Genomic DNA, 27,808 nt, shown 5'->3' with positions numbered 1-27,808 from the left:
ATGACAATTTAAATTATTGACACCTTCTGTAACTGTGCACTAATCCTGAGGATAAACCTATGCTGTGGCAGCCATCCGGGGAACTTGTGCTCACTTGGTTCAGAGCATGCGCCAGACATGGGCTGAAACTGGCAGCTTTAGTTCTCTTTCTGGTAAAATCCTCAACATAACAAAGTGCTCGTTATCTTACAGGAAGAAAAATATTTTGGATATTGCAAGGTCTAGTGCTTTAATATCCTATGAAACACTTTCAGTCACTCACTTAGTCTTAACTGGATCATAAGCCAGAGTTTGGGAATTAGCTTTTATCTTTTCTATGTTCCTCTTTCTCTCTCCTTATGTAAAAGGTTTTGCAATGGCTTTATTTGTCCATGCTAACTGCTTCCTTCATGTTCCTATGAGAACAATGATAATGTATTCTGCTTACGGTGTCTTCAATGGAGAGGAAATTCCACAGATTTTACCACTCAAACTACTGCATATATTTAGTTCCTTTGTTCCTAAATTGACTGTGTATGGCAAAGGAAATGTTATATTCAAGGAGCCAGTGGAAATTGAGGGCTCTTATTCCTCATTTCTGCCTGAGCTACCACCTTTATATATATATATATATATATATATATATATATATATATATATATATAATTTTTTATTGTTATTATCAAGATGATGTACAGAGGGGCTACAGTTAATATAAGACAGGTAAATAGCACATTTATTTTTGCACAATGTTACCCTTTCCCTGAACTCTCAATTTTTCCCTCCCATCTCCGCCCACAAGTTGTATAGTTCATTTTCAACTACTTATATTTTTGAGTAAAATTTATCTATGGTGAAATGCATAGCTCTTTTTTTGGGGGGGGGGGAGAGTCCAGTCGTGGGGCCTGAACTCTGGGCCTGGGCGCTGTCCCTCAGCTCTTCAGCTCAAGGCTAGCACTCTACCACTTGAGCACAGCACCACTTCTGACTTTTTTTTCCTGCTTATGTGTTGCTGAGGAATCGAACCCAAGGCCTCATGCATGCAAGGCAAGTGCTCTACCACTGAGCCACCTTCCCAGCCCTGCATATCTCTTAAGTATATAATTTGGTAAGTCTGACAAATATATACATTTGGTTAGCCAACATCCCAATCAAGACAGACTACAAGTATCACTCCAGAAAGTTCTCTTGTCTATGGTTTCTATCCAAGTCAACTTCTGATTTGATTTCTATCATCCTATCACCATACATGTGTTTCCCTATACTTGAACTTCATATGTACTCTGTGTCTACTTTTCTCAGTACTTTGTTTTCATTCCTTGTAGGTAAGTAAGTTGTGGAACTGCTCAGAAGCTTTATGTCCTCAAGTAGGAAGAGGGACAATGACACCTGCTGATCCCTCTCCTCTGCAGCAGCTTTGAGGATGTCTTCTTCTCTTTTCAGTTAGGACAGGAGATTTAAGTGCTGCTGTGTTCAGAAACTCACATGGAGAGCAAGAGCTGGTATCTGTAATCCTAGCTACTCAGATAGCTGAGATCTGAGGATCATGGTTGGAAACCAGGGCCTGGGAGGGAAATTCCATGAGACTTTTACCTCCAAGTAATGAGCCAAGAAGCTGGTAGTGGAGCTGTGGCTCAAGTGGTAGAGCACTAGCCTGAACAACAACAACAAAAAACAACAACAACAAAAAACTTAGAGAAATCTCCCAGACCCTAACTAAGTTCAAGCCCCAGGACTGACACAAAAACAAAAACATAAGCATGAAAATAACTCACACGATCCTAGCATCTTCAGATGCAATATCTTAGTTTTTTGGGTCCGGTCATGGGGCCTGAACTCTGGGCCTGGGTGCTGTCCCTCAGCTCTTCAGCTCAAGGCTAGCGCTCTACCACTTGAGCCACAGAGCCACTTCCGGCTTTTTTCTTTTTGCTTATGTGGTGCTGAGGTAGAGTGCTTGCTACCACTGAGCCACCTTCCCAGACTCGTATCTTGGTTCTCTAACTTCAACATAAATCCTATGAGTGATATCTGTTGTGCCACATCTTAAGGGAAATCTCAAATAGAAAAGGACCTCAAAGTGAGTGAGGCAAAGCAACCTCCTCTTCTGACTGGTCTATGAGAGTACATACTTTAACAAGAGAGGGGACCAGAGCCTGTGCACATGCGTATCTCATAGAAAACTCAGTGTCCCACAATTAAGGGACACTGCGACCTTTACTAAGGCAACATGACAGATGTAAACATTTGCAAACCTGCTAAATCTTTACTTCTATCATCCCATTATAAAATGGGTTATCTTAAATACCCCTATAATAATAATATAGTAATAATAATAATAATAAAGTGTCATTCCCCCCATTTTAAAATGGAGTTGTCTTTTCATCTTTGGGCTGTAAGAATTCTTTCTATACTATAGTTATAAGAGCTTTATGAGACATATAGTTTGCAAATCCTTTCTCTTATTCAGTTGCCCACATTTTCAATTTGTTGGCAACTGTCCTTGAAAGGATACAAACCTACTTCGTTTTGGTAAAGTTCAATTTGTATACATTTTCCTTTGGTCTCACAGACTCTTTAGACATAGAATTTATATTCATTCTGACAAGAAAATAGTCTAGTCCTCCTTCACATGAAAATGGGCCCATGCCAGAGCAGGTCATTAGCAGAAGCCACCTGTACTGCACATTCCTGGAACCAAGCCCTTTCTGAGGTTTGTGCAGACCAAAAGTAAACACAACTAGTGCTGGTAAAATACTGTCTGCCCAAAAGGGCAGGATTCAGTTACAGGCAAAAAAAGGTCCTCTTTGTTTTGAAAGTGCTATATAGCCCTAACCAGTCTGACAAGAACAACCATGCCTGCCACTGACAGCCAGAGGTTCCTGAACCCGAAAGCTTGTTTACTAGTGCCTGGTATCTGGGAGCAGAGCAGGCCCTGTCTAAGGCAATGTCCTATAAGTACAAAGAATATTAACATACACAGCAGTTCCTGGCCTGGACCTCAATCCCTTGTCCTCAGTGATGTAGGCATTGCTGCCACAATAGAGTGGAGAAACTGGAGCTTTAAATGGTTTTAAGCTGTCTGCCTCCCAAGTAGCAGAATCAAGATGTATATAGAGGTTCCTCTGATGTCAGGGCTCTCACCTATGACTTCCATGATCCCAGTGTCAGAGGTCACCCAGAAAACTCTAGCTTCACATACTACTTTCTGTCAATGCAGTACCAATTCCCTAAGCTGATATTCTACAATTACATGGCCCCTCCCCTCCTTGCCATCCCCCCACCAAAAAAAAAAAAAAGCCACAGATGTTGGAGAAGCAGAATTAGTTACAAGACTAGACCATGTGTCTCAGGCAAAAAAAAAAAAAATTTGTTTTTCTTTCTGCACCAGTCTTGGGGCTTGAACTCAGGGTCTGGGCGCTATCCCTAAACGTCTTTTGCTCAAAGCTAGCTCTCTACCACCTGAATCACAACTCTACTTCCAGCTTTTTCTGGGATTAATTGGAGATAAGAGTCTCATGGGCTTTCCCTGTGGGCTGGCTTCAAACCATAATCCTCAGGTCTCAGCTTCCTGAACAGCTAAGATTAAAGGTGTGAGCCACCAGTGCCCAGCTAAAGTTATTTTATTTTATTTTTTACCAGCAAATCAAACAGCAGCAAATGAAAGAACAAAGATTAGAATGAAGCAGTGTAAGAACATGGAGCAGATGGACTCCTTGGCCAGGAAAGGTTTTCAATGGCCTAGAATTCAATGCAAGAGAGACTGGAGCATGTTTTCTCTTTCTCCAGCTACAAGGGGGAACATTTGAAAAAAGTCTGCTTCTGTAACAGGCTATTTCTTAGGCACCTTGTAGACAGGAGACCTATTAGAAAAACTACAGCCTCAGGAATATGAAGGTAGATGACAAGGTTCAGTCAGATGGAAAGATTTCACTTTGCTCATTTTCCACAGTTCAATAGGATAGGCCTTCTCTGCCTTCTTATTGCATCTGCTTATCTGGGGTGGGTGTGGGAAGGTACAATAGTTTAAGCTTGTGTTCCCCTGCCTCCCCACTCTCAGTGGTTGTCTGCCTTTCTTTGGCTTCATTTTATTTTGTGTTGTAAAAGTAAAGGCATGGGGGAGGGAAAGTCCACTGAAGTTGCAGTCAGATCCACCTTGTAAATGCACAATGTTCTCTAAGTCTGTGGTTATTCCATACTTTACACATTCCTTTGAAAAATGACTTGTTGGATATCACTAACTCCTGAAAATTTTTAAAGTCTTTATAAATTTGACCTTACTGGAGAAGCCACAAATAAATGTGAAAAAGCCCACTATAAGGAACAAGAAGTAAAAGAAAACAGTAGAGAAACTAAAACATATGAATAATCTAAATAAGAAAACATATACAAAAAGGTTTGATTTCCTTGGGTGCTTTTCTCTGGTTAAACATTTGGATTTTCCCCCACAAGTGTGCCAAAATATATAACATAATGATTTTCCAGGAGTGAGTATATGATGCTATTCTAATGAGCAGCACTGCCGGTACTCTCTATGGCTATCCCATTGAGACACATGTGAGCATTAGTTCAATCCCCCTGGGCTCATGTCTGGAGTCCAAGTAACCTTTCTCCACCCACTGTAAATATATTTATCCAAACTAGAAACACCTGTACATCAAGTAGATGAGTCACTTGTATGTGTGGAACTGAGGTTTGAATTCAGGACCTCATACTTGTTAAGCAGGCGATCTACCTCTGAGCCACAGCTCCAACCCTGTTTTTCACTGATTATTTTTAAGATAGGGTCTTGCTCTATTTTAGGTTTCCCATCCTTGCTGAGATAACAGTAGTGCACCATAACACCCAGCTTCCCTCCACTGAGATGGAGTTTCATGAACTTTTCTGTCTGGGCTAGCCTGGAACCTCCATTTTTCTCATCTGTGCCTTCTGAGTTGTTTGGAACAACAGGTGTATGCCATTGTGCCTTGTTACAGGTTGAGAAGGTGCATTTCACGAAATTTTCTGCCTGGACTGGCCTTGAACCATGATCCTCCCATGGATTAGCCTACAGGTGTGAACCACCTGTACTTGGCTAGCTGGGTCACATTTTCAAACAATGGTTTCTTTCCTGACTATAGATTTGAATCACTATAGGAAAGTATTCTGAAAAGTTCCTAGTACCTAATTCTTATCTTCTAACTGAATAAGTCTTGGGGAGAAGCCCAGGCAAAGAGAGTTTAAATTTTTTCCATGTAATTTTAATATTCAGCTTGATTTAAAGTTACTAGTTCAATTGGAAAATAAAGCAGGGAGAAAAGAAATTACTTTAAGCTAAAGGCATTGATAACTAAGAGAACCTGCTCTCATGATGGATGACCTCAGCCCTCTCCCGAGAAAGGTTAATTAAATTAATGGGAAGAAAAGATACCCATTCAATTCTTTTATGCCAGCAATGGTATATCTTCACATTACATATATGAAGCCAAATTGTTGTGATTTTTAAACTGTAATAAAGACTTACTTTAGAAATTATGAAAAAAAGAGAAAGGAGAACATAGCTTTCACTGCTTGACATATTAAGGTAACCACGGTTAACTTTTGGGAGTTTCAAATGAAGATTAAAATTGAGATCAGATTATGCATACTGTGTTGCAACCTGATGTTTTCACGGAACAATACAATACAATACATGCCTCTATGTACTGACCCATGGCACTGCTGTGGGCTGCTGCCAGGCACTCCACTGTTTGAAATGGTTATTGTTTACTTACAGGTTTATGTTACTTTAGGTTTATTCCTGTACTCAGACCATGAACCATTGAACTGCAAACTAAGATTAAGCTGACAAATACTGAAAACAATGGTAGAATGAAGCAGAGAAGTTCAGGCTTGCCAATTTCATTACTGTAAATGCTCCTGTCACTGCCAATTTCAAGATAGCGACTTAACAAGAATATTGAAGTACTGGCTTGCAAACAAGAATAGTGAACTGCTGGCTTTCTGGAGTCCGTTTACTGTTAGAGAAAACACTAGCCTGGTACGCTCTTCCGTTACGACAGCTGTGGGAATGGTGCAGTGGGAAGAGGGGCTCCTGTGAATGAAGGTGAACAACAAGACAGTTTCAGTACTTTCTCACCTATTTGTTTTTTGAATTGAGAGCCACCACTTTAATCAGTCATTGGGGCAGCTAGTCTGTGGAAGGTTTAATTCAGAATTTTAGACATTAATGTGGTAATAATGAACTCAGAGTTAGCACACTGGGACGACCACATGACTTTACCAACGAGCCACACCTTTGTGTATGCGTGAGGATAATGATGTTATCTCTGTGGGGCTGGTATAAAAGTCAAACACAACATTACAATACATAAATGAGATGGGTGTCCACAGCTCATGCCTGTAATATAAGCTAGTTGGACATTACAAAAATCATGGTTCCAGGCCAGACTGGGAAAAAGAGTTTGTGAGAGTCCATCTCAACAAAAAAGGCAGTAAATAGTGTCTGTCATTTCAGTTATGGTGGGAAGGGTAAGTATGAGTATCATGGTCCAGACCAGCCTCAGCATCAATATAAGACCCTCTCTCAAAAATAGTCAGAGCCGGAAGTGGTGCTGTAGCTCAAATGGTAGAGCGCTCGCCTTAGCTGAAGAGCACAGGGACAACTCCCAGGTCCAGAGTTCAAGCCCCATGACAAAAAAAAAAAAAAAAAAAGAGCCAAGAGCTGGGTACGAGGCTGAGATCTGAGGATTGTGGTTTTAAGCCAGTCCAATCCAAGCAGGAAAGTCTGTGAGAATCTTTTTCCAATTAACCAACAAAAAGCTGGAAGTACAGCTGGGGCTTAAGTGGTAGAGTACTAGTCTTGAGCAGAAAAGCACAGAAACGGTGCCTAGGCCCCAAGTTCATGCCCCAGGACCTGCACGCACGCACGCACGCACGCATGCACGCACGCACACATACATGTCAGAACAAAAGGGCTGAAGGTGTGGCACAAGCTCAAAGCCTTGAATTCAAACCCTAATATCACCAAAAAAAAGTAAAAACATAAATAAATAATACAGTAGGTATTGTTCTAACATTTTATTTTCAGATCCGCTGGCCATGTTTTTCTTTAAATCCTACAACTCTATGAAACTGTGGGACACATTAGCCTGGTTTGTAAATAAAGTCCAACAAAAATTTTTCCTTATGATGGAGCAAACTACACTTATCTGTTCATTCGTGGCTATGGCTGTGTTCATTCCACAAAAGCAAAGCCCCAAACAGAGATCTCATAGGCTGCAGAGACTGAATATGAACTTTCTGGTCCTTTACAGAAAGGTTTGCTTAATTATTCCAAGCTTTTAAAAAGTAAACATATTCTTTATTTTCTTTTCACTATATCAAAAGAAAACAAGAGTGGTAAGAAAAAAAAAAAGAAAGAAATGTAGATTCCAAGAATGAAATAATTGAATCAGGCAGTGGTGGCTCACTCGTACTCAGGAGGTAGATATATGAAGAATCACAAATTGAACCCTGCCCAGGCAGTTCATGAATTCATAAGACTCCATTTCCAATTAACCAGCAAAATGCAGGGCTGGAGACATGGTTCAAGTGGTTGAGAACCAGCTGTGATCAAGTAAGCCAATCAAGTGTGAGACCAGAGTTAAAATTCTAGTTTACCGCCCTTCCCTGCCCCCCCCCACACACATAAAAGATGTACTTGAAACTCTAAGAGCTGACTCCAAATGTGTCTACTCTTCAAGTATATCCTTTAAAAAAAAATTGGTGCTGGTCTTGGGGTTTGAACTCAGTGTCTGGGCACTGTCCTTGAGCTTTTTTTTTGGTCAAAATACCGTACAGAGGGGTTACAATTACATGGGCAAGGTAATGAGTACATTTCTTGTCAAGCATTGTTGCCTCCTCCTTTGTTTCCCCTTCCCATTCCCCCCCTCGCCCCCTATCTCCACCCCCCCCACCTCCGCCAAAGTTGTAAAGTTCGTTTTTCCACATAATGTCTTGTACATTGTTGCAATGGGTCCACCTGTATCCCTATTTGAACAATTTGTTTTTTTCCCTTCCCTTCTACAAAGTATACCAACATCAAATACAGTGATAACAGGGGTTATACCGTGGGGGGAGGGGCATACAAAGCAACAAAGAAATCATCTTATAAATATGTATGAGATAACACCTCACTCCAGTTAGAATGGCTATAATCAAGAACTCTAATAACAACAGATGCTGGAGGGGATGTGGACAGAAGGGAACCCTACTGCATTGTTGGTGGGAGTGTAAACTTGTTCAACCACTTTGGAAAGCAGTATGGAGGTTCCTCAAATGACTCCACATGGAGCTCCCCTATGACCCAGCAATCTCACTTTTGGGCATTTACCATAATGATCACAAACAAGACCATATAATAAAGCTACCAGCACAACTATGTTTATTGAAGCATTATTTACCATAGCTAAGATATGGAACCAACCCAGATGCCCCTCAGTAGATGAATGGATCAAGAAAATGTGGTATAGGGGCTGGGAAGTTAGCTCAGCGGTAGAGTGCATGCCTTGCAAGCATGAGGCCCTGGGTTCGATTCCTCAGCACCACATAAACAGAAAAAGCCGGAAGTGGCGCTGTGGCTCCAGTGGTAGAACCCTAGCCTTGAGCTGAAGAGCTGAGGGACAGCGCCCAGACCCAGAGTTCAAGCCCCATGACTGGCAAAAAAAATAAAAGAAAAAGAAAAAAGAAAATGTGGTATATATACACAATGGAATTTTATGCCTCCATCAGAAAAAAATGACATTGTCCCATTTGTTAGGAAATGGAAAGACTTGGAAAAAATTATATTAAGTGATGTCCTTGAGCTTTTGTGCGCAAGGCTAGTGCTCTACCATTTGAGCCATAGCTCCATTTGCTGCTTTTTGGTGGTCAATTAGAGATAAGAGTCTCACAGGCATTCTTGCACAGGCTGCTTTCAACTGTGATCCTCAGATATCAGCCTCCTACATAGCTATGATTACAGGTGTGAACCACCAGTACCTGGAGCACATGTAGCTTAAAGAATATTTTATAAATGAATTTTTGTACAAGGTGACTGTTACTTCTGACTCAGGCATGCATTTGAATATGGAACCTCGAAGACTAAATGTAGGGAGCACGGATGTGAATATTATTTATAACCTGGCAAAGAGTGACTAGAACCGCATTAGTCCAGTCCTGTAAGTTGATCTCTCTAACTACAGGTAAAATAACATTCCAAACACTGAAAAATGCACACAATCAGAACTGTTCAGGCTAGGGGCTTAAGAAACCATTTCCCTTGCTAATTTTTGATGTTTACATGGAATGTTCTTCAAGCAGCAAATAATTTATCAATGACCCTGACAGACTGAAAATGATACATCTTTGCCACAACATAAATTAATTCCTTCAGTGGGAAATTGCTAAAATGGACAAGGTGTCATAAAGATTTCTTTATGTCTGAAGCAAAGGAAATGATTCCATTTCTTCCAAGTAGTCTTACATGAAAAATAATAAACTCTCACTTTAAACTGTCCTGATTTTCACAGAGTTCTTAGGCATTCATTACTAATTGGTTCTTATTGATTTGCTGTTGGACATCAATGAGTCATATTACCTCACGTATGAAACACACCTCATTGGAGACTGTCCCCACGATTCATATTACATGTAAATAAATATTATACAAACAGCCAGAAAAGAGGATCGCAACATTATACTACACTCCCAAAGTTTTTCTCTCTTTCATTCCTTAGATTTCTGTAATAAATGTTACACATAAAGATGATAGAAAGCCAGTCTTCAGGAAATAAAATATAAAGATGGCTAAAGGACCAATACAGAATTTTGTATTCTAGAAGAATGATCTTGATCTGTTGCTAAAGAATGAGTTGAAAACCATACTATGCCATGATATTTAATGCTTACACAAAAGTCTGTACAGATAGTATTGATGCGCAAGTTAACCTTCTGTGATTGGAACAAATATGTGAGATAATTATTTTATAAAGATAAAAGGTTTATTTTGGTCCATGGTTTCATGAATGGGTGGACCAATTGCTTTTATGCGTCTGGTGGTGGAATGGTACATCATGGAGAGCATGGCATAGCAAAACTGCTTACCTCATGACCAGGACACCAAAGAGAAAAGAGCAAGAGATTGGTCCCATCCTCTATCGGGGAACTAAAAGCTGTAACCTAAAAGCTCCCTTCTCTCCCACCACTTCCCCAGAGCTCCAGGCTGGAGACAGCGTTTTACACATGTGCCTTGAGCATTAGTGATTTGCTCAAGGTGACATCACCAATAAAGAAAGTAGCTCGGGTGGGAATTCTGGCTATTCTGGACTCATTAGGAAGATGTTTACCCTAATACACACCTTTGAAATTAAAGCTCTGCTTTTTCTTGTTGTTGTTTGTTTTGGATGCTATTGAGGTTGAACAAGAGCCTTACACTTGCTAGACAGGCAGGTGTTCTACCACTTGTGCCATAACCCTGACTGTTAACAGTAATATTCTGAAACATCTTGTGTTTTGTTTTTTGGGTCTGGTCGTGGGGCCTGACTTCTGGGCCTGGGTGCTGTCCCTCAGCTCTTCAGCTCAAGGCTAGTGCTCTACCACTTGAACCACAGCGCCACTTCTGGATTTTTTTCTTTTTGCTTATGTGGTGCTAAGGATGAACCCAGGGCCTCATGCATGCAAGGCAAGCGCTCTACCACTGAGCCACCTTCCCAGCCCCTGAAACATATTTTTTTGAGAAATGCTACAGTGGTCATCTCTGATGGGAGATGGTTAAAAAAGACATTCATAGGCTGTAAGAGAAAGGCAGCTTTACTTCTAGTTGGTGAGGTGATGGATACTCAGAAGATGCTGCTGTGATGGTAAGTGGCTTCTCTTCACTCTTGAAATTGACCTAAATCACTAATGAAGGCCATGATTCCCTAGGCCCTGTACCTCTGCAGCCTCCTCTAGCATCCTGACCATTTGTTCTGCTCTACGACCTGCAGTTTTTACACCGGCCCCCTTGCCATGTGCTCTTGGCTGGAGCATGCCTCTTTTCCCCTTTCCAACTGCACTGCTCCTCCTTCTCCCTTTACTTACTGACTCTTCTCCATCTTCCCAAGGAAGCTTTTCTACCCAGGGCAGTGTCTCCCTGGAGTGTTCCTGTCACTGAGTTCCTCTCTACACAGTCATGACAGCAATGCTAGGTTCACTTGTGTATTTATTGGACAAATACCTATACTCCTACTAAGGGGAAGGAAAATCTATTCTCTGCTTCTTAGACGGGACCAAGAAGATGCTTCACATTTTTACATGCTTGATGTAAAGCACAGAGTGTGTTCTGCTCAGAGCCAGGGTTCACTCTGGTTTGTTCCCACACTGGGGTGACCTTAGAGAATCAGTATAGGGAGTAGCTTGAATTCAGGAAGCCCCAGTAACAAGCCCAGTGCACTTTCTAGAGTAACTGAGTTGATATTTTGATTTTTCAGTTCTAATTCCCATTGCTTCCAGCAAGTACAGGACAGAGAGAGCCCAGGCCCCCGTCCACTCCCACAGCTCTGTTGTCTGGCGCCCAGGAGACGTTCCAAATGTGGTTTTGTTCTTAATCATTTCACTATGTAAACTAAGGAGAATTAGGGAGAATAGACTCCATGTGGCACCACTCGGCTTCAACAATAACCATCACATGGCAGTCTTGTTTTATAAGCTCCATCATCTGATAGGGCAAGCCCAACATACCAGCCACTTCATCCATGCATAATGGGAAGGCCTCCAGATAGCCATACAACCAGCACAAACACACTGATCATCTTTAACTAGTTCCTCAATAATGAATATGTGAACTGATCAACACACTTTTCAGAGATCAGCGGAGGGTCCAGGCTGTTGTCCTCTGTCCCCAGCACCTCTCTACCTCCCACTCACCTGTTGGAGTGCTGCTGCGGAATGAAGAGGAGGGGGTGATGGGTGGGGTCACGGGGGGCGTAAGGCTTCCACTGCTATGGCGTGGTGGAGTGGACACATTCCCTCGAGACACGGAGCTGGATAGGGTCAGTGAGAGCTTTGGCTGAATCTTCTTCTTCAGAGACTCCTGCTCTCGGCGGGCAGCATCTGTCATGAATCTGAAACGACAATCACAGGTCAGCAGCCTGGAGCATTTCCACAGTCTGTGGAGCCCTGGGAACACCTGATACACATCTGAAATCTCCTGACAGCTGTCCTAGGTAACTGCTGGCTTTCTTTCTTTCCTTTCTTTCCTGACCATTTCCTTTCCTTCCTTTCCTTCCCTTCTTTTCTTCCCTCTTTCCTTCCCTCCTTCCTTCCTTCCCTCCTTCCTTCCTTCCTTTCATGGTTGTGGGGCTTGAACTCAGGGCCTGAGTACTATCTCTGAGCTCTTTCTTTCAAGGCTAGTGCTCTACCACTTTGAGCCTCAGTGGCACTTTTGATTTTCTGGATGTTAATTGGAGATAAAAGTCTTACAGACTTTCCTGCCTGGGATGGCATCAAACTGCCATCCTCAGATCTTAGCCATCTGAGTAGCTAGCATTACAGGTGTGAGTTAGCAGTGCCCAGCTTGGTTTATTTTTAAGATTCCCCAAAGTTGGGCCTATTTCTTCCTTAGACAAATAAATCTTCCTCTCAGAAAAACCTCTACACACAGAATAATAATAGGTCTTTCCACATGTCAAAGCCTTTCGTTTCCAAGATCCCTTGCAAAGTCCTCTTGCTCACCCATTCTCAAGGCCTTTGCCACTCCTGAGGGGGCGTCCCTTTCTCCGCCGCTTAGAGTCCTTAGTGGTTGAATCACTTAACTGACATTTAACATATACAACGTCAAGAACACTGTGATTCTTGAATTTCTCCAGATTTCATATTATGGTTTGGATTTTAGGTATTTTCTTAGCTACTTAAGGTATTGCCTTGCATGTGGCCAAGCCCACCTTGGAATACACATGCAGAACATTTGCCCACACAGAGCCAAGAGGCTGGGATGAAAACAGTACAAGGAGACAGAGAGGTTTATCAAGGAAATTAAAGAGGAAGGTCATCACCAAAGATCTGTTTATTTTCTGATTTTTAAAAAAAATTTTTTTAGACGAGGAAAGGCTACATTTCCTGCTAGTTTCACTTTGGAAACTTTGGAGTTATTCTTCGAGGCTGGATGTGGTGGGTCATGCCTGTCGTCCCAGCACTAGGGAAGTCAGCCTGGGTTGTACAGAGAGACTGTCTCAAAAAAAAAATATATATATATTATGGGCTGGGAAGTTGGCTCAGTGGTAGAGCGCTTGCCTTGCATGCATGAGGCCCTGGGTTGAATTCCTCAGCACCACATAAGCAAAAAGAAAAAAGCCAGAAGTGGCACTGTGGCTCAAATGGTAGAGTGCTAGCCTTGAGCTGAAGAGCTGAGGGACAGCGCCCAGGCCCAGAGTTCAGGCCCACGACTGGACCCCCCCCAAAAAATATATATATATTATATACACACACACATACATACATACATATATACAGACACACACCCATTAACCCAAGGTTATCCTTCTAATACTTCTCTTGTGCTAGTAATAGTCACAGTTTGTCCTTTGCTTCCTGTATAATCAAACAGTTCATAAATTCATGTAATATGAGATGAAAAAGCATCTGTGAAATGCTACCTCTTTCTTAAGAAGCATAAATCCTTGATGATTTTGCCATCTTCATATTTGAACACTGGACGAAGAACACCACGAACAGTATATATGAAAGTATTCAGCCAATAAAAAAAAAACAATAACAAAAAAACAGCCTTTCTTGGCTGGGTATTGGTGGTTCACGCCTGTAATTTTAGCTACTTGAGCTGAGATCTGAGGATTGTGGCTCAAAGCCAGCCTGGGCAGGAAAGCCCATGAGACTCTTATCTCCAATAAACTACTCAGAAAAAGCCAGAAGTGGCATTGTGGCTCAAGTGGTGTAGAGCTAGCCTTGAGGACAATGAGACTCAGGGATAGTGCCTAGGCCCTGAGTTCAAGCCCCAGAACTGGCAAAAAAAAAAAAAAAAGAAAAGAAAAAGAAATACTACATGTGTCTACCTCAGCTGAGAGGCAAAACATTACCATACCTTAGGTGTTGTCTGTGTCTCTCGCCCATCCATTTGAATTCTGATTACTTCAATAAAATTCATCGTTAACTAGTACCAATCATAGTATTTTACCCGGCTGAATTTACATTCTGCCTACAAAATTCCTTAACATATTTCTTCACTACACTCTGACGTTTTGGAAGTCAGTGGATCGCTCTTGTGTCTGGTGAAAGCTTAGAGTTGATTAAACACCTAATGAAACAACAGCAATATTATTACAGTGTCTTTAAATTCCTACTTTTATACTTGGGACTTGGATGGCACCCTTCTTGCAACACAAACCAGATACATAAACTGAGTTTTATATGTGAACTGAACTGCAATAAAGCTACATGCTTTGCCTTGAGCTCTGAGCTTTTGTGCTACAAGTTGGTGAAAGAAGAAAGGAGCAGTTGATACAAATAAGGATTTTTTGCACCTGGGATCCAGGTACTCTTTTATTCTGACGCAAAATTGGTTCTGCTGCTCTTAAATTTCTTCCCCTTCTCATAAACCCCTACTGAAAATATACTTAGGAAAAAAAGCAAGTAACTTGTGCTTTCTTTTATTACTCCAAGTGTACTGCTAACTAGCATAGTGTTGAACTGCTCAACTTGGGGTATGTGCCAAGAAGTGGGCAAAACTACAAACAAACCCGCAGCTTCTGCCAGGAAAACCAATGGTTCTCGATGGCATATAATTCAGATAGTAAAAGAAACACAGATAGGCTATAGAACAGAAGAAATTTCCATCTTGCATTTAAGTTAGGAGCCTGGTATTTGGCATCAGATCTGTTGGGGTTTAAACCCTGACTGAGGTACTTTCTATGTGATTTGAGACAAGTTGACAAACCTTTCTAATCCTGTTTTATTTATACGTTGAGCATCACTTAAGCAAAGTGCTTGGGATAAGAAGTGTTTCAGATTTCAGAGTTTGCCAGCTTTTGGAATATTTGCATTGGCTTTAACCTTTGCGCGTCCCTGAAAAATCTAAAGTTTAAATTGTAACCTTGGATTAGCATTTGGATTTGGGGTGCATAAGCCTAGGTAAGGGAATGAGCGAATAAATAAACATCTTTTCTTTCCTGCATGAGAATTTGATCTTTGGTTAATTTTGGCAAAAACACTAACTCCAGCCCGGGTTTGGAGGAACTGCATACTGTCTGTATGTATCTGGTTTGGGCCTTGTAGCTTGGCATGCCTCTTGTCCCCTTGGAATGTTACAAGAGGTTTGACTCCTCTCAGACAGGGCCTTATGCCAGGATTCCTTCTAACTCTCTACACTGGAGCAGCTAAGGCTGCCCTCCTGGCAAGGGCAAGCAATGTCTCTTTCCTCTGACCTTCCAATGGACCTAGGGCCTTAAGGAGCCATTGGCCATCTCTTGAATCTGAATGTTCATGGCCCAAGATGACGATTGCTCATTGATGAAGTATTACAGTGCTCTGTGTGTGTGTGTGTGTGTGTGTGTGTGTGTGTGTGTGTGTGAGTGTGTGTGTGTGTTACTGCAGTTTGAATTCATGGCCTTGCACTTGCTATGTGGGTGCTCTACCCCTTGAGCCAAGGCATTTGCCCATTTTTAACTATGTTTCCAATAAGATTTCAAGTGTTTGTCAGGAGTTACCCCAGACAGTAATCCTCCTACTTATGTCTCCCATGTGGCTGGGGGAGTGGCAGGTTTGTGCTCCTATCCCGCCAATCTTTAGACTGAGACCGGATCTCATTAACTTTTTCCAAGGTGGTTTCAACCCTCACAATGTCCTCCTCTGGAGTAGGTGGTATTACAGCTGTGAGCCTAGTGTCAGAAACTTGAAAATCAAGCTTCTCCACATCTTGAGTTAAAAAGTATTGATGCGTCTCATTTTAAACTAACTACCCTCCTACAGCTCCGATACAAAGCAATTGTAAACAACTGCAGAACATTCTCGCCCTTTTCACCGGCAAATGGATTGGATTGGCTACAGATGGCAATCTCTGGTTGGTTTACATCTAAGAGCTTTCTAGAAGTGAGAGGACGGCACCATGTTAGTGTTAAACATAAAACAATTCTTAAAGCACTGCTATCAACCCCTCCATCTTTCACCCCTCTTGCTTCCTCTCTTAGTGACGATGAAGTTAGGTTCTAAACCATAAAAACCCCATATCTCAGATCTCTCTCTCTTTCTCATACACACACACACACACACACACACACACACACACACACACACACACACACGAGTGTTATCCATGGGAGTGCTGGGGTCAAAGTGAGCTTTTGTCTCCTCTGCAGTCTGCCCCACTTTCTGTTCTGCTGTCTTTATTGACCATTGTCAGCTGTTTCTCAAGCTGGCCACAAACTTGCCATCCTGCTGCCTCCACCTCCTGAGTTTATTTATTGAGACTTTAATATTAAACTCTATAAAATTTTAAAGCCATGTTCCATCAATACGCCTGTTGGCCCAAAGGTAGACAGATCTTGCAGGAACTTGAATTTGCAGGGAAGGCAAAGCTGTGATTCCAGCCAAGGGCTTGACTCAGTTAACATGGTTCTGAGCAGCGACCAGGCAAAGGTACCTTCCAGCCCCCAAACAGCTGCATGCATACTCAGAGGCCCACAGCCCCAGCCTTTCCACCAACAAGCTGTAATTGTCCCTGTATTCCTATGGCCAATGGTAGTTCAGGCTTAGGAAGCCATGTCTGTGCCTCTGGTCTGGAAGTGTCTGCAGGGGATTTGGCTAGGAGCAATGATTTTCTGTGAGACAACTCCAGTACTCACAAGGGACATGGGGATTCAGACCCTGGCTAAGCTAAGTGGTCTCACTCACATTACTCCTTAGTTTTTCATAGAAACTGCTGGCAAGAACCCAATACCGTCAGAACTGTAAATCAAAGGCTTCAAAGAGGAGCCCTGGGCAGAATCTCAAAGTTGGAAGACTTTAGGCACCCAGGAGTACAAGGAGAATCCCTGGAAGTTGCAGGGATAAGTGCATGAGTGCACAGGGAACAAGGTAGGGGATGCAGAAGGCTGGCCCTTCCAAATGGCAGCCAGGCCCTGCCATATCAGCGGGGTGCATTCTGGGAAAGGCTGACTGTGCTCCCTCTCCAATCTCTCTTTGCTTTGCATTGCTTCTTTGATCTGGCAGCAGCAGGCTGCTGGGGCTGGATCTGCTTTCACTGGCTTGAGAGATGAACACATAAGTCATATAGCCATTATTAAAACTTAAATGATGTATGTCTAGAATTAAATCAATTAGAAACAAAGGTATTTAGCTCAAAGCTCATTACTTTTAAATTATTTTATTACAAACTATGTTCTTAAGGTTATTTATACTAATCTTCTATTTGTTGGGTAGAATGATTATGTTATGGTGTATATTCTGTGCTTGGGGACACATTGTTGCCAGCTTGGAACTGGCCACAGAAACTGGCAAATATTAAAAATATTACAAATCAGGACTTTAATCCTCTCCAAAACTTAGTGTCAAATATTGGCCAGTACACCTTGTGGTGTAGTTACTTTGCTGATTCACTAGAGGAGCTAATCAGGGAAAAGACAATTAGATAAGAAAGGCTTGTTTTGCTTTGTTTACTTGCTTTTAAGACAGATTCTTGCTGAGTACCCAGACTGGCCTTGAATTTTCGATCCTCCTGTTTCTACCTCCCAAGTGCTAGGATTACAGATATGTTGTTACCATGTCTGGCCCTTCTTTTCGTTTTTAAAATCAAAAGGACACTTATGGAAATTTTTCTATGGATTTGTGAATGTTTAGAATTTATTATTGGATATAAATGCAGATGAGTTATAAGTATTTACACACAGTTTAAAGAATAAAATTAAAATTATAATCCATATACCTAGGTACCTAGTATTACCAGAACTTTCAAACTGTCTTTTTTTGGAGGGGGTGGTAGTACTGGGGTTTGAACTCATGACCACATACTTGCCATGCAGGTGTTCTACCACTTGACTTATACCCTCCCTTCCTCAGCCCTTCTTTGCTTTAGTTGTTTCTTAAAAATAAGGTCTCATGCTTTTTTCCCTGGCTGGCCTTGAACAGAGATCCTTCTGTCCCCACCTCTTAGAGATTACAGGCATGTGACACCATGCTAGCCCTTAAAGCTTGCGGGAAAGCTTTTCCCCACCTAAGAGAAATGTTACCTATGCATATGTAGCTATGGTTGATTTTTTCAAGATTTTTCCTTCGCACAGTATTTTTCTACACATGGAGTAAATTCATAAAGGAAAAAAAAACAGTCATAGGAGATTTCATTCACTGTTGACTAACAGCCTGGAAATCTGTGGTCAGGCAAAGCAATGTTTTCATTTTGAAACTGAAACTGCTGTAAGATTAATTTTAACTTTCCTACAAATCAGAAATACCTTAAGTGACTTTAATTTAATATGGTCATTTGTAGTAATATTTGTTATTGCTAGGGGAAGTACATATTCCTTAAGTAAATTTTCAAGTCTCCATTATAAATCTTTTAAATCCTTAGACCACAATGTTCATTCAGTCTGACATGTTAAACATGGAAACACGAATGTGACACCACCAGGGGGGAAATGTCAGCTGCTGGTCCAGGGAGACCAGTTTCAATACAGTTAAATGTGGGAAATTTACGGTACTTCTATGACCAACTCAGTCTATGGCCCAAACACCTGAGACATGTATGTTTTTTTCAGAGAAAAACACACTTGGCTTTCAGTGGCACTCAAGGATCTAGAAATGGAAAGGACCATGTGAAAACTTAGTGTCTCTTGGAAAACTGAAGGAATCCACATTCCAAAACACATGGTGTGGCTGAGCTATTAGAGGCTCTGGAGGCTTGCTCAGGGACTGAGAAATGGACCCTCTTCAAGAAGTCATAGCACGCTTCACTCTGGTGCTAGGGTTTCTACTTGTTACAAGTGAGGACTCTTGATTTGAGGCACACAGACTACATGGCTGCTATGACCTTTAAGCCCTCGCTTCTGTTGTGAAGGATTCCAGGCACCGCACAGTGCAAGTTCTTCATATGTGGTTTTTGATGCAATCTGTAATCAAAATCTATCACACACTGCAACTCAATTTGCTACACACATCTGTATAAATAGGGCCATAACTTGCAATTCTGTAATCTCCAAAGCTCTGAGAATAAATTTTTGAATACATCTGGTACCAAAACTTATTGGAAAACAAACCCTGACCTAAACTGCTGACAGGTTGCTTACATAATTTACCTTATTTTGTTTAAGTACTCATCTGCTTCACAGTATAAATACTAATGTGTTTGATAATCTGATGATGCTTCAGACCCTTGGAGTGTCATATAATTTGTTGTATTTCTACTTGTATTATATCACCTTTATGAAATCTGAAAAAACTGAATTTTAAAACATCATCTGGAGTCATGGATAAGAAATTTTACTTTCAAGACAGAAATTTCATTAAACAATCCTTGCTACAGAGGATATGCTTCCATTTTCTGTGTCCTATTTCCTTTTAATAAAATATGCTGGTCATGACCACTACAATGATTTCTTGTTGTTCCAACAGGTCGTGTTAGTATGGCAGTAGTTAAAAGGCCAGCTTTGGAGGTGGACTCTAGACTTTAATCCATGATGTAGGCTTTCTAGCAGTATGATCCTGGACAAGTTCCTTAACTTTCTGTGTCTCAATTTTCTGACGTGTGAATGGTGACAATAACAGGACCTCTCCTCAGGGGTGGTATGAGGATGAGTTAGCATATACATAGCACTTGAAACAGGGCCTGACATTGTGCCTGACAAATATCAGGTTCCTGGTTTACAATAGGATTCTGAACTCCAATCTTTCATCTCTAACATCTGTACCAGCAATCTGGCTACTTCTGAGCTGAGTGCTAAGATAAGGAGCTACCTGACTGACTCTCACACAACTGTTAGAAGGATTAAAAATGGCTGCTGGTACAGTACCTGGAATCCAGACATCTCTCACTAGAGATGATGGTAGTAACCATTTGTAAATGCATACTCTCTTTTTCTTTTTTATTAGCATTCATCAATTATATAAAGAAGTGCCACTCATTTTTTTCCATACGTAAATGATTGATCCAATTCACTCTCCCCAGTTACTCTTTCTTATCTTCCTTCTTCCCACTCTTTAAACAATAGGCTTCATTATTCTACTTTCATACATGCATACGAAGTACTTCACCCCCCACTTTACCTCTCCTTTGGCCCTCCCCTCTTTTGCTTGTTCCCGCTCCCAAATAGTCCTCATTTTATATTCATGCCACTTCTGCATATGGGAGAGAATATTTAATACCTGTTTTTCTTGTTTGGCTTATTTTCTTTAACATGATGTTCAGTTTCATCCATGTTTCAGGCAAATGACAATTACATTTTTCTTTAAGGCTGAATGTTAGTCTCTATGTATATATATATATATATATATATATATATATATATATATTAGTCTATGTAGTATATATGTATGTATCAATTCTCTTTCTTCATTCTCTCTTCTTCATTTCCCTCCCTTAGTTTGGGAAGAACTAGTTTCAAGGGTGTGTCCAGCAGCTAGTAGCAAAAGAGTAACTTCTCAATCCCGTGGGGGTGCTGTTCTTTGCAATAAAGGATCACACAGTTGCTCAAGGCTCTGTGTACTCAGCTTCCAAACCCGCTGCAAAAAGGTTCCAAAGCTTCATTTCACCTTTTCAGTGGACTTTTGACTTGCCATTTTTCAAGAAAAGCAAGTTAGTGAAACCCAGAAAATCTCTGAGAAAAGTTGCAAGGAACTGGCAAGACAGATCATGAGATTCCAAGTATTCCCAAATTTGGGGAATTCATCTGTAGATGAAATTTCTGGCTTGTAAGGATACCATCTAACCCTCCAGTAGGGTCCAATCTGGACATTCTGGACTTTCTCTGACTATGTGCCATTCAGGAGTCCACAAAAGCGTCCATGGAACATTGGACTGAGGCTGTACAAAATGGCTATGGAATGATAGGCACATTTCAACATGAGATCATGTGTGGCCCACATGCCAAAGATCTGGCTGCTTCACATCTCCACCCAATGATGGTTTTCAGAACACACATCTGCCAATAAATTCATGGGTGGGTCTTCTTGTTTTAGCAGCAACTTGAATCTGGAGTGCCATTAAAGGAGTATTGGGTGAAAACAGCTGGCCAGTGAAACCTGTACTTAAAACCAACCAGCAAGTGAAGGAATCATTTGTGGGTGCCTTCTTCATCAAGATAGTGCCTTTTTATAAGTGTTCTTTTCAATAGACGAAAAAATTCAAACTACCAAATTAATGTGATTTCAGAAAGTTTCTAGCAATGTTTCACTTCTCATCCTGCTACTTTTGACAAGCTGAGGTCCATGGGATGAATTTTGAAGCTTCATAAAACATTCTGCCCTATCAGCAACACTTGGAGCCCCTTTTAATATGCTTCTATAAAAATGTTAAGGCAAAACAATAAAACTAAGAGCAGCACCAGGGAAAAAGACTCTCCATCTGATCAGATCAGTATGGCACTCGTGAGCCATTTTGTGCATGTGTGATTTTTACCCACACACAGCTGAAGGACCAACCCACCAGCAGGTCAGGCTCTGTTCCGGGAGAGCACACCAAAGGGCAATAGGCTGCCTCCATAAGAGACACTATGTTTTCCCTGTACTTTTCTTTTACTGAGTTTATATATCACATACTCCTGGTCTTTGAGAATTGTCAAGTAGATGGCAAGCCAATTTCATCACATACCTTGGAGCTAATTTTGCTTGTAAATGTGCCATTTATATTTTCAAGACAGAGCGAGGCAAATAGGATAAAAAGACAAGGTAAAATTTAATCTTCTCTTGTCTACTGTCTTGAGGATCATATTTTCTTTCTTTCCAGTTTATGTGATGCTGACTATCAAACTCAGTGCCTCACATTTTCTACCACTGAGCTAGAGCCTCAGTCCCTAAAAGATTCTTTCTTGTTCTTCTTTATTCTGAGATGATAACAATAGAATATATGAAAAATTCATTTAACTTTTTGGCACAGAGGAATTATAATATACATTTTCATTTTTACCATTATTTCATAATTTTGTCACGTACAGCATATATATATATATATCATTTATAAAAGCATATCACTTATAATTACTTGCTAGATACAAGGTATTAAGAACATCCATCTTAATTGCCTGTGGTTCTTAAACATTCCTTTTCAAGGAATGCTGACCATAGGGAATCTTTATATTATGTGGAATCAATTATAACACCATGGGCAAATATAAGATGACAAATACAAGTACACTTAGCTCCAGTAGCTTTCCACGGGGCAGAGGACGGTGAGCAACAGCCTAGGGTCCTGCAATCCGCACCCCAAAACATGGAGGGCAGTGGGTGTAGGATGTCCCTGTTCCTTGGTCAGCTCTAGCTGCAGGCCCATGGATACACCCTCATGAATAGCTCAGCTGTTCTGCAGAAGGTACTTAAGGGCACTTTAAAACAAACCCACACCAAAAAACAAAGAAGTCAAATTAAATCCACACACTACAGCTGAGTAACCGAAATAACAGCATCCCATTTTTTTCTTTATTCCCAGTCACTGCTGGGGTTTTTCTTCTGTATCTGTAGATTTGTGTTCAGCCACTCCGCTTTCAAACTATGGATTGACATGAATTATCAATGGCGTATTTTTTATTTACTTTAATCCAAATAGTCTTTTTCATTACTGATGCTAAAAAATAAAAAGTACTTCTGAAAACGACACTTCAGCCCCTGGTTTTGAAGCCAGATCCCCTTCTGGTGATGGTATCATTCTTTTGTTCCTTTCTTGCTTTCTTAGAACTGCAAATAACTATGGCTGCTTCTTACAAGTGGTTTTCATTGCTAATTTGACATCTGTGCAAGAAACCAATGAACAAAACAAAGAAGCTGCATTTTATGAGGGCTTGTGGTATGAAACTACAAATCGCTTTTGAGTTTTTTCTTTTGCCTCCTCTGAAAGTAAATTATGTGATTTACTGAGGTTTCAGTGTAAATGGCTAATGAGCTGATGCATAATTCTCCCCTTAAACTGGAAGGAGTTTCAAAAGAAGAAAAGTTTGGAGTTGGGGGTCTCCAAGTGTTAGTTTTAGTATGAGGCTGGGAACAATGTCTAGTGGTTGAAAATCTAGGTTCTGGAGACAGACTCCTGATTTGATTTACTAGGTGTTCTCACTTGGGTACACTGTACACCCTTTTTAGATGTGGGGCTTTCATTGTAACAGACAAGTAATCCTACACCTCATGGAATTATGGTCAAGACCTTATAAGTGCATCAAAAGCACTTGGCCCAACATAACATGCATTAAGCCGTCATTTACTTTTGGCGTCTATGGATATCGGCTCTATGTCCCTGACCCTCATCTAGGACTTAAGAGAAACTATAAATGTAGCAGCCATCTGACTGGGGAATTCCTATATAAGAGGTCAATTCTTGGAAATGCTACGTTGTTCGAAGAAAGGGAGAGATAAATATTTAATGAGTGTCTTTCCATTTCCAAAGAGAAGTACTTCTGTGATGGTGTGTGACCTGGCCTTTAAGCGAGCCCTAGACTTCTGATGAAGTGAGCTGGGTGTCATTCACTCATCTAAGAACCAGAGTTTCCTGTAAATTTATAATCAGGGAAATGAGTACATCAGAGGTTTCTTATTAGTGGAACATGGTTGAGGAAGGTGGGGGAAAGCAAATTAGATGGAGGGGACCCTCAATATACAAGGAAGTTTCAGATGGAGAGGTTTTGGTTTCTGTCTGATGTATAGTTGATGGCTCTGTCACTTACTCTGTCACTCTGCTTGAGAGATGCAGAATTAGTGCACCACAGCACCCTGGCCTGGGCTGCTTTGGGGATCTTCCTTAGAATGTTCCCTAGCACAATGCTAACACACCAATTGTGGGAACACACAGTTGAAAGATGGTGCCATATCTGACCTACATTTTTCCCCTTGACCTCCTGATAGTTCTACTGACTCTCAGCCTAGGGCATGCATAATGTAACATTAGCCCACTCCCAGAGAATCAGACACTAAAGAAGTAGACTAGAAACTCAGTATTTAAGAGAAAAAGCTGATTATGCCCAAGACTAGAGCTGTCTCAGCACATATCAGGCACTGTCCCTAGACAAAGTGCTGTATACATATGTGGGCCTCTAAAGCCTCCAGCTTCGTGGGCTTTTAATCCAACTGACTTTTTATACCTTTTGTCACCAGGAGTTCGGTTAAACTGCTTCTCAAGTAAAGAGCATGAAGAAATGTGAAACCAGGAAATGTGACTGTCACCATCTCCTGTTCTTGCTAAGATGTTGACCAGAAGAGTTTGTTGGAAGAATTTATTGTAAGGAAACCCCCAGACAGAAAAGAGTTTATTGGGGGAGAGCAAACTGCCTGCTGGCGCACAGAGGCACACAGAGACAGAGGGGAAAGAAAGGAAGAAGAAAGAGAGGAAGGGGACTCTGTGGAGTTGAATTATATAGGGAAAGGTGGGAGGCGGGACCACAGCAGATGGGGAAATGATCTCAGAGCCTGGGGAACCTCTCACTGTCCAGAGAGGTATGACCAGGGCTGTTCAGGAAAATGACCTCGGGAGATGAGGAAGTGGCCTCAGAGTCTGGGATCCTTTGCTGACTCACAGTCAGGTGACTGATAGGTGATTACTGATTTCAGACTAGTGAAGAGGAAGTGGGGAGGGGCTGTTCTCCTGGGCAGACTTAACATTTTGAGCTACAATTGGTACATTGGTAAACTACAAACTATGTGTAAATGTTGGGCATGGAGAGCATGAGTACATTGATAATGGTGATAATTTAAACATTTAATCAATGATAACTTCAAAAATATACAACAGAAGCTCAGTATGATTACAAACTATTAACATTCTGTTATCTTGTTTACTTTCTCCCCTCTCCTTTAGTAGGCTAAAATTAGTGATCATTCGTATATTTTTCATCCAGTGTTCATATAACCACTTGAAAATATGTAGGACTAATTCTCTCCTGAAGTCCCTCACCACCACCTCTCCCCCCCCCCCCCCCCCCGCCCCTGCCCCTGCCCCTGCCCCTGCCCCTGCCCCCACTGGTTCTCTTCCACCTGATAGTCCTTTGACCACCTTTTAACACACCTGTGACTTGGCACTGTTTTAACCTAAACATACCTTCAACACTCGCCTCCAATTCTTTCTATTTAGTCTAAGGTAAATGTCTATACCTGGAAGATCGCTAAAAATGCCATCTTCCCATGGCTGCCACATAACAAATCTCCCTTTCTCTGCCCTCAAAAAAGAAAGAAAGAAAAAAGAAAAATTATATGCAGGGATAAATCAACAGAGGAGGAAGAAGGGAATCATTTTCAACATAGTCACTGGAAAACAACACAGAGTCAAAACTGAGATGTTTTGTAGTATCCCAGTGGACATTAACACACACAGAACTAAGTTAAAACATTTGTAAAACTGGAGCACTGTTACACTAAATATATACTATTGGATGACATTGACAACTTTTTAATGAGGAAGGCCTGAGTGAATGGTTCTCAACTCTTTTAGGCCTAAGGACCCTGAACTATAAGGTCGAATGGTGTGTGGCTCTGCATTGCACAATGGTATTTTTGCTGCCTTTTAAGTTGGGAAACAAAAAGGCAAAGACTAACTCTTTGGTAATGCTTTGAAATAAACTGGCATTTCACAAGCTCCCTAGCCACCTTACTCCCACATGCACACCCCATGCACAGCCCCCACAAACCAGGAATTTATGGGTTATTTGGAAGAAAAATAGTCTGTTTAAACTTTCCAAGAATGTCCTTGTACTTAACTGCTAATGAAGTATTTCTTGGTGGAGCCTCCAGCTTTTTGGCTATTTACAACAAGCAGCCTTCATTTGCATGCCAAAGGCAGAACTAATCCTCAGCTTCAGCTGGTTTCCAGAAATGTCTGTGCTGTGCAATCCTGTTCATCCCGCTGGTTTATTTAGCAAAGCTTTTCTTCACAGCAAGTACGGGGCCAACCTGATTATCCCAAATCCCTAATTAGTGTAATTAAAGCTTTAATGAATTGCAGCCGGGATATAAACCTTGCAAACCTTTAAAACCCATTGCTGGTTGAGTGTGCAGAAATGAGCCAGGCCAAGCAAAGGCTTCATAAGTGACTAAAAGCTTTGGACATCTACACCCAAGGACCAAGCCATTTCTGGTGACAGGGAGCCTCTTCCATTTAGATCCCACAAGCAAATCAAGCTGCCCACCCTAACCCCTCAGAAGTCCACTGAAGCCAGGGGTATTAGCAGAGAACAATTCTCAATATTTCAACAGACGCTAACCTTGAGGGGTATTTGCCCGCCTCCTGTCATTGTGCCCTGGCTAAACGAGGCGGCCTAAAGAACTTCATTCCAAGCAACCTAGGAGAATCTTGTTAGATGCTGCAGTTTTGTATTAATCCTCCTGCAGAGAATATCCTGACCTTTTCCAATAACCAAGGCCTGCAGTTTAAATCCAGTTTTCTTAGGTACTCCCCACTATGTACTAGTTGACTTATTTTTTAAATGGCTCCAGGAAGTGTTAACATTATCTACATTCCATTTGGATATATGGAAGTTAATATTACAGAATGAAGGATTTAGGATTTTTAAAAAAGCCTTGCAGTATTCATACATTGAGTTAGATATTTAGTAACTAGTCCTTAGTTTTCCTAACAGGTTTGCTACTAGTAGTACAAATTAGAAAACAGCCTCAGATACATTAGTTTGCCCAAGGACCCACTAGTAATAAGGTGCCACAGGATAAATTAAAACAAAAATGCTAAAGGTCTGTGCTGTTCAATATGTAACTGTTAGTCACATGAGACTATATGATCACTTGAAACTTCCTAGTGTCACTAACAAACTGAATTTCTAAATTTAATTCATTTAAAATTTAATAGCCACATGTTGCTAACAGTTCCTATACTGCATGCCACAGAAACAGAACATTTCCATCTTTACGGAAAGTTCCTTTGGCAGTTCTATCTTAGCTGACACTAAAAGTTCAAATGAATGTGCCAAGTTTGAAATGGTGGTGAGCCTCCAAGGACATAAACAGATCAGTAATACAGATTTTTGGAGTCATCCAGAGGAAACCAAGAACAAACAGGGAAGGGGAGGTAAGGGTTGAGAAGAGCAACTTGAAGACATAGCTCAGTGATAGACACTTGTCTAGCATGCTAAAGGCCCTGGGTTCCATTCCCCAGCACCAAAATCAAACAAACTAACCTTTCCTTAAAAAAAAAGCCAGGCAGATAATGTACATCCTTAATCCTACCACTTGGGGGGACTATGGCAGAACTGTGAGGTTGAGGCCAATTAGTTATTTTTATTTAAATCCCTCCCATAATTAATATCTTATTTTTCCTCTTAGGCTCAAAGATTAGATCTGCCTTTTGTGTTGAGAAAATACACTCGTTTACTTGACTGGCTGCTGGAGGGCAGAGGCAGATAAGAAAAGCCCACTTCCTTATACACCACCTGTCCCAATCCTCCTTCTCTAGCCCGAAACTGTTCAAACTCACAAAACATGTTACTGTGCTAAAAGTTCCTGCTGACCCTGGCCATATAAACCCTGCTACCACTAGACTCTGTACGACTTCTCTGATCCTGACCAGGGAGTTCACCCGGGAGCGTACCCCAATACACTTTCCTTTCTTCACCTTTTCCTCCTCCTGCGTGTTCTTTCCTCGCCTAAAACCTTCCATCTGGTGCTGAACCCGGGAAGATGGTAGTGCTTCTCTTTGCTCTAGGCCTACTGACGGGCA

At 41.3% G+C, this 27,808-nt stretch overlaps 1 protein-coding gene across 2 annotated transcripts in view; it reads right to left on the bottom strand.

Annotated features, from left to right (window-relative positions):
• Jazf1 (JAZF zinc finger 1) overlaps nt 1–27,808 on the bottom strand; it is a 328,106-nt gene that overhangs the window by 39,930 nt on the left and 260,368 nt on the right. For both annotated transcript variants that reach the window (XM_069996031.1, XM_069996030.1), the window contains exon 3: nt 11,881–12,077. In XM_069996031.1, coding sequence (XP_069852132.1) covers nt 11,881–12,077 — 197 coding nt within the window. The remainder of the gene's footprint in view (nt 1–11,880; nt 12,078–27,808) is intronic.

This window comes from Dipodomys merriami, unplaced genomic scaffold, assembly GCF_024711535.1.
Source record: "Dipodomys merriami isolate MVZ:Mamm:240054 unplaced genomic scaffold, mDipMer1.0.p SCAF_5, whole genome shotgun sequence".
Taxonomy (NCBI): Eukaryota; Metazoa; Chordata; class Mammalia; order Rodentia; family Heteromyidae; genus Dipodomys; species Dipodomys merriami.
Note: the sequence above shows the minus strand (reverse complement) of the source record. Positions and strands in the feature narration are given on the sequence as shown.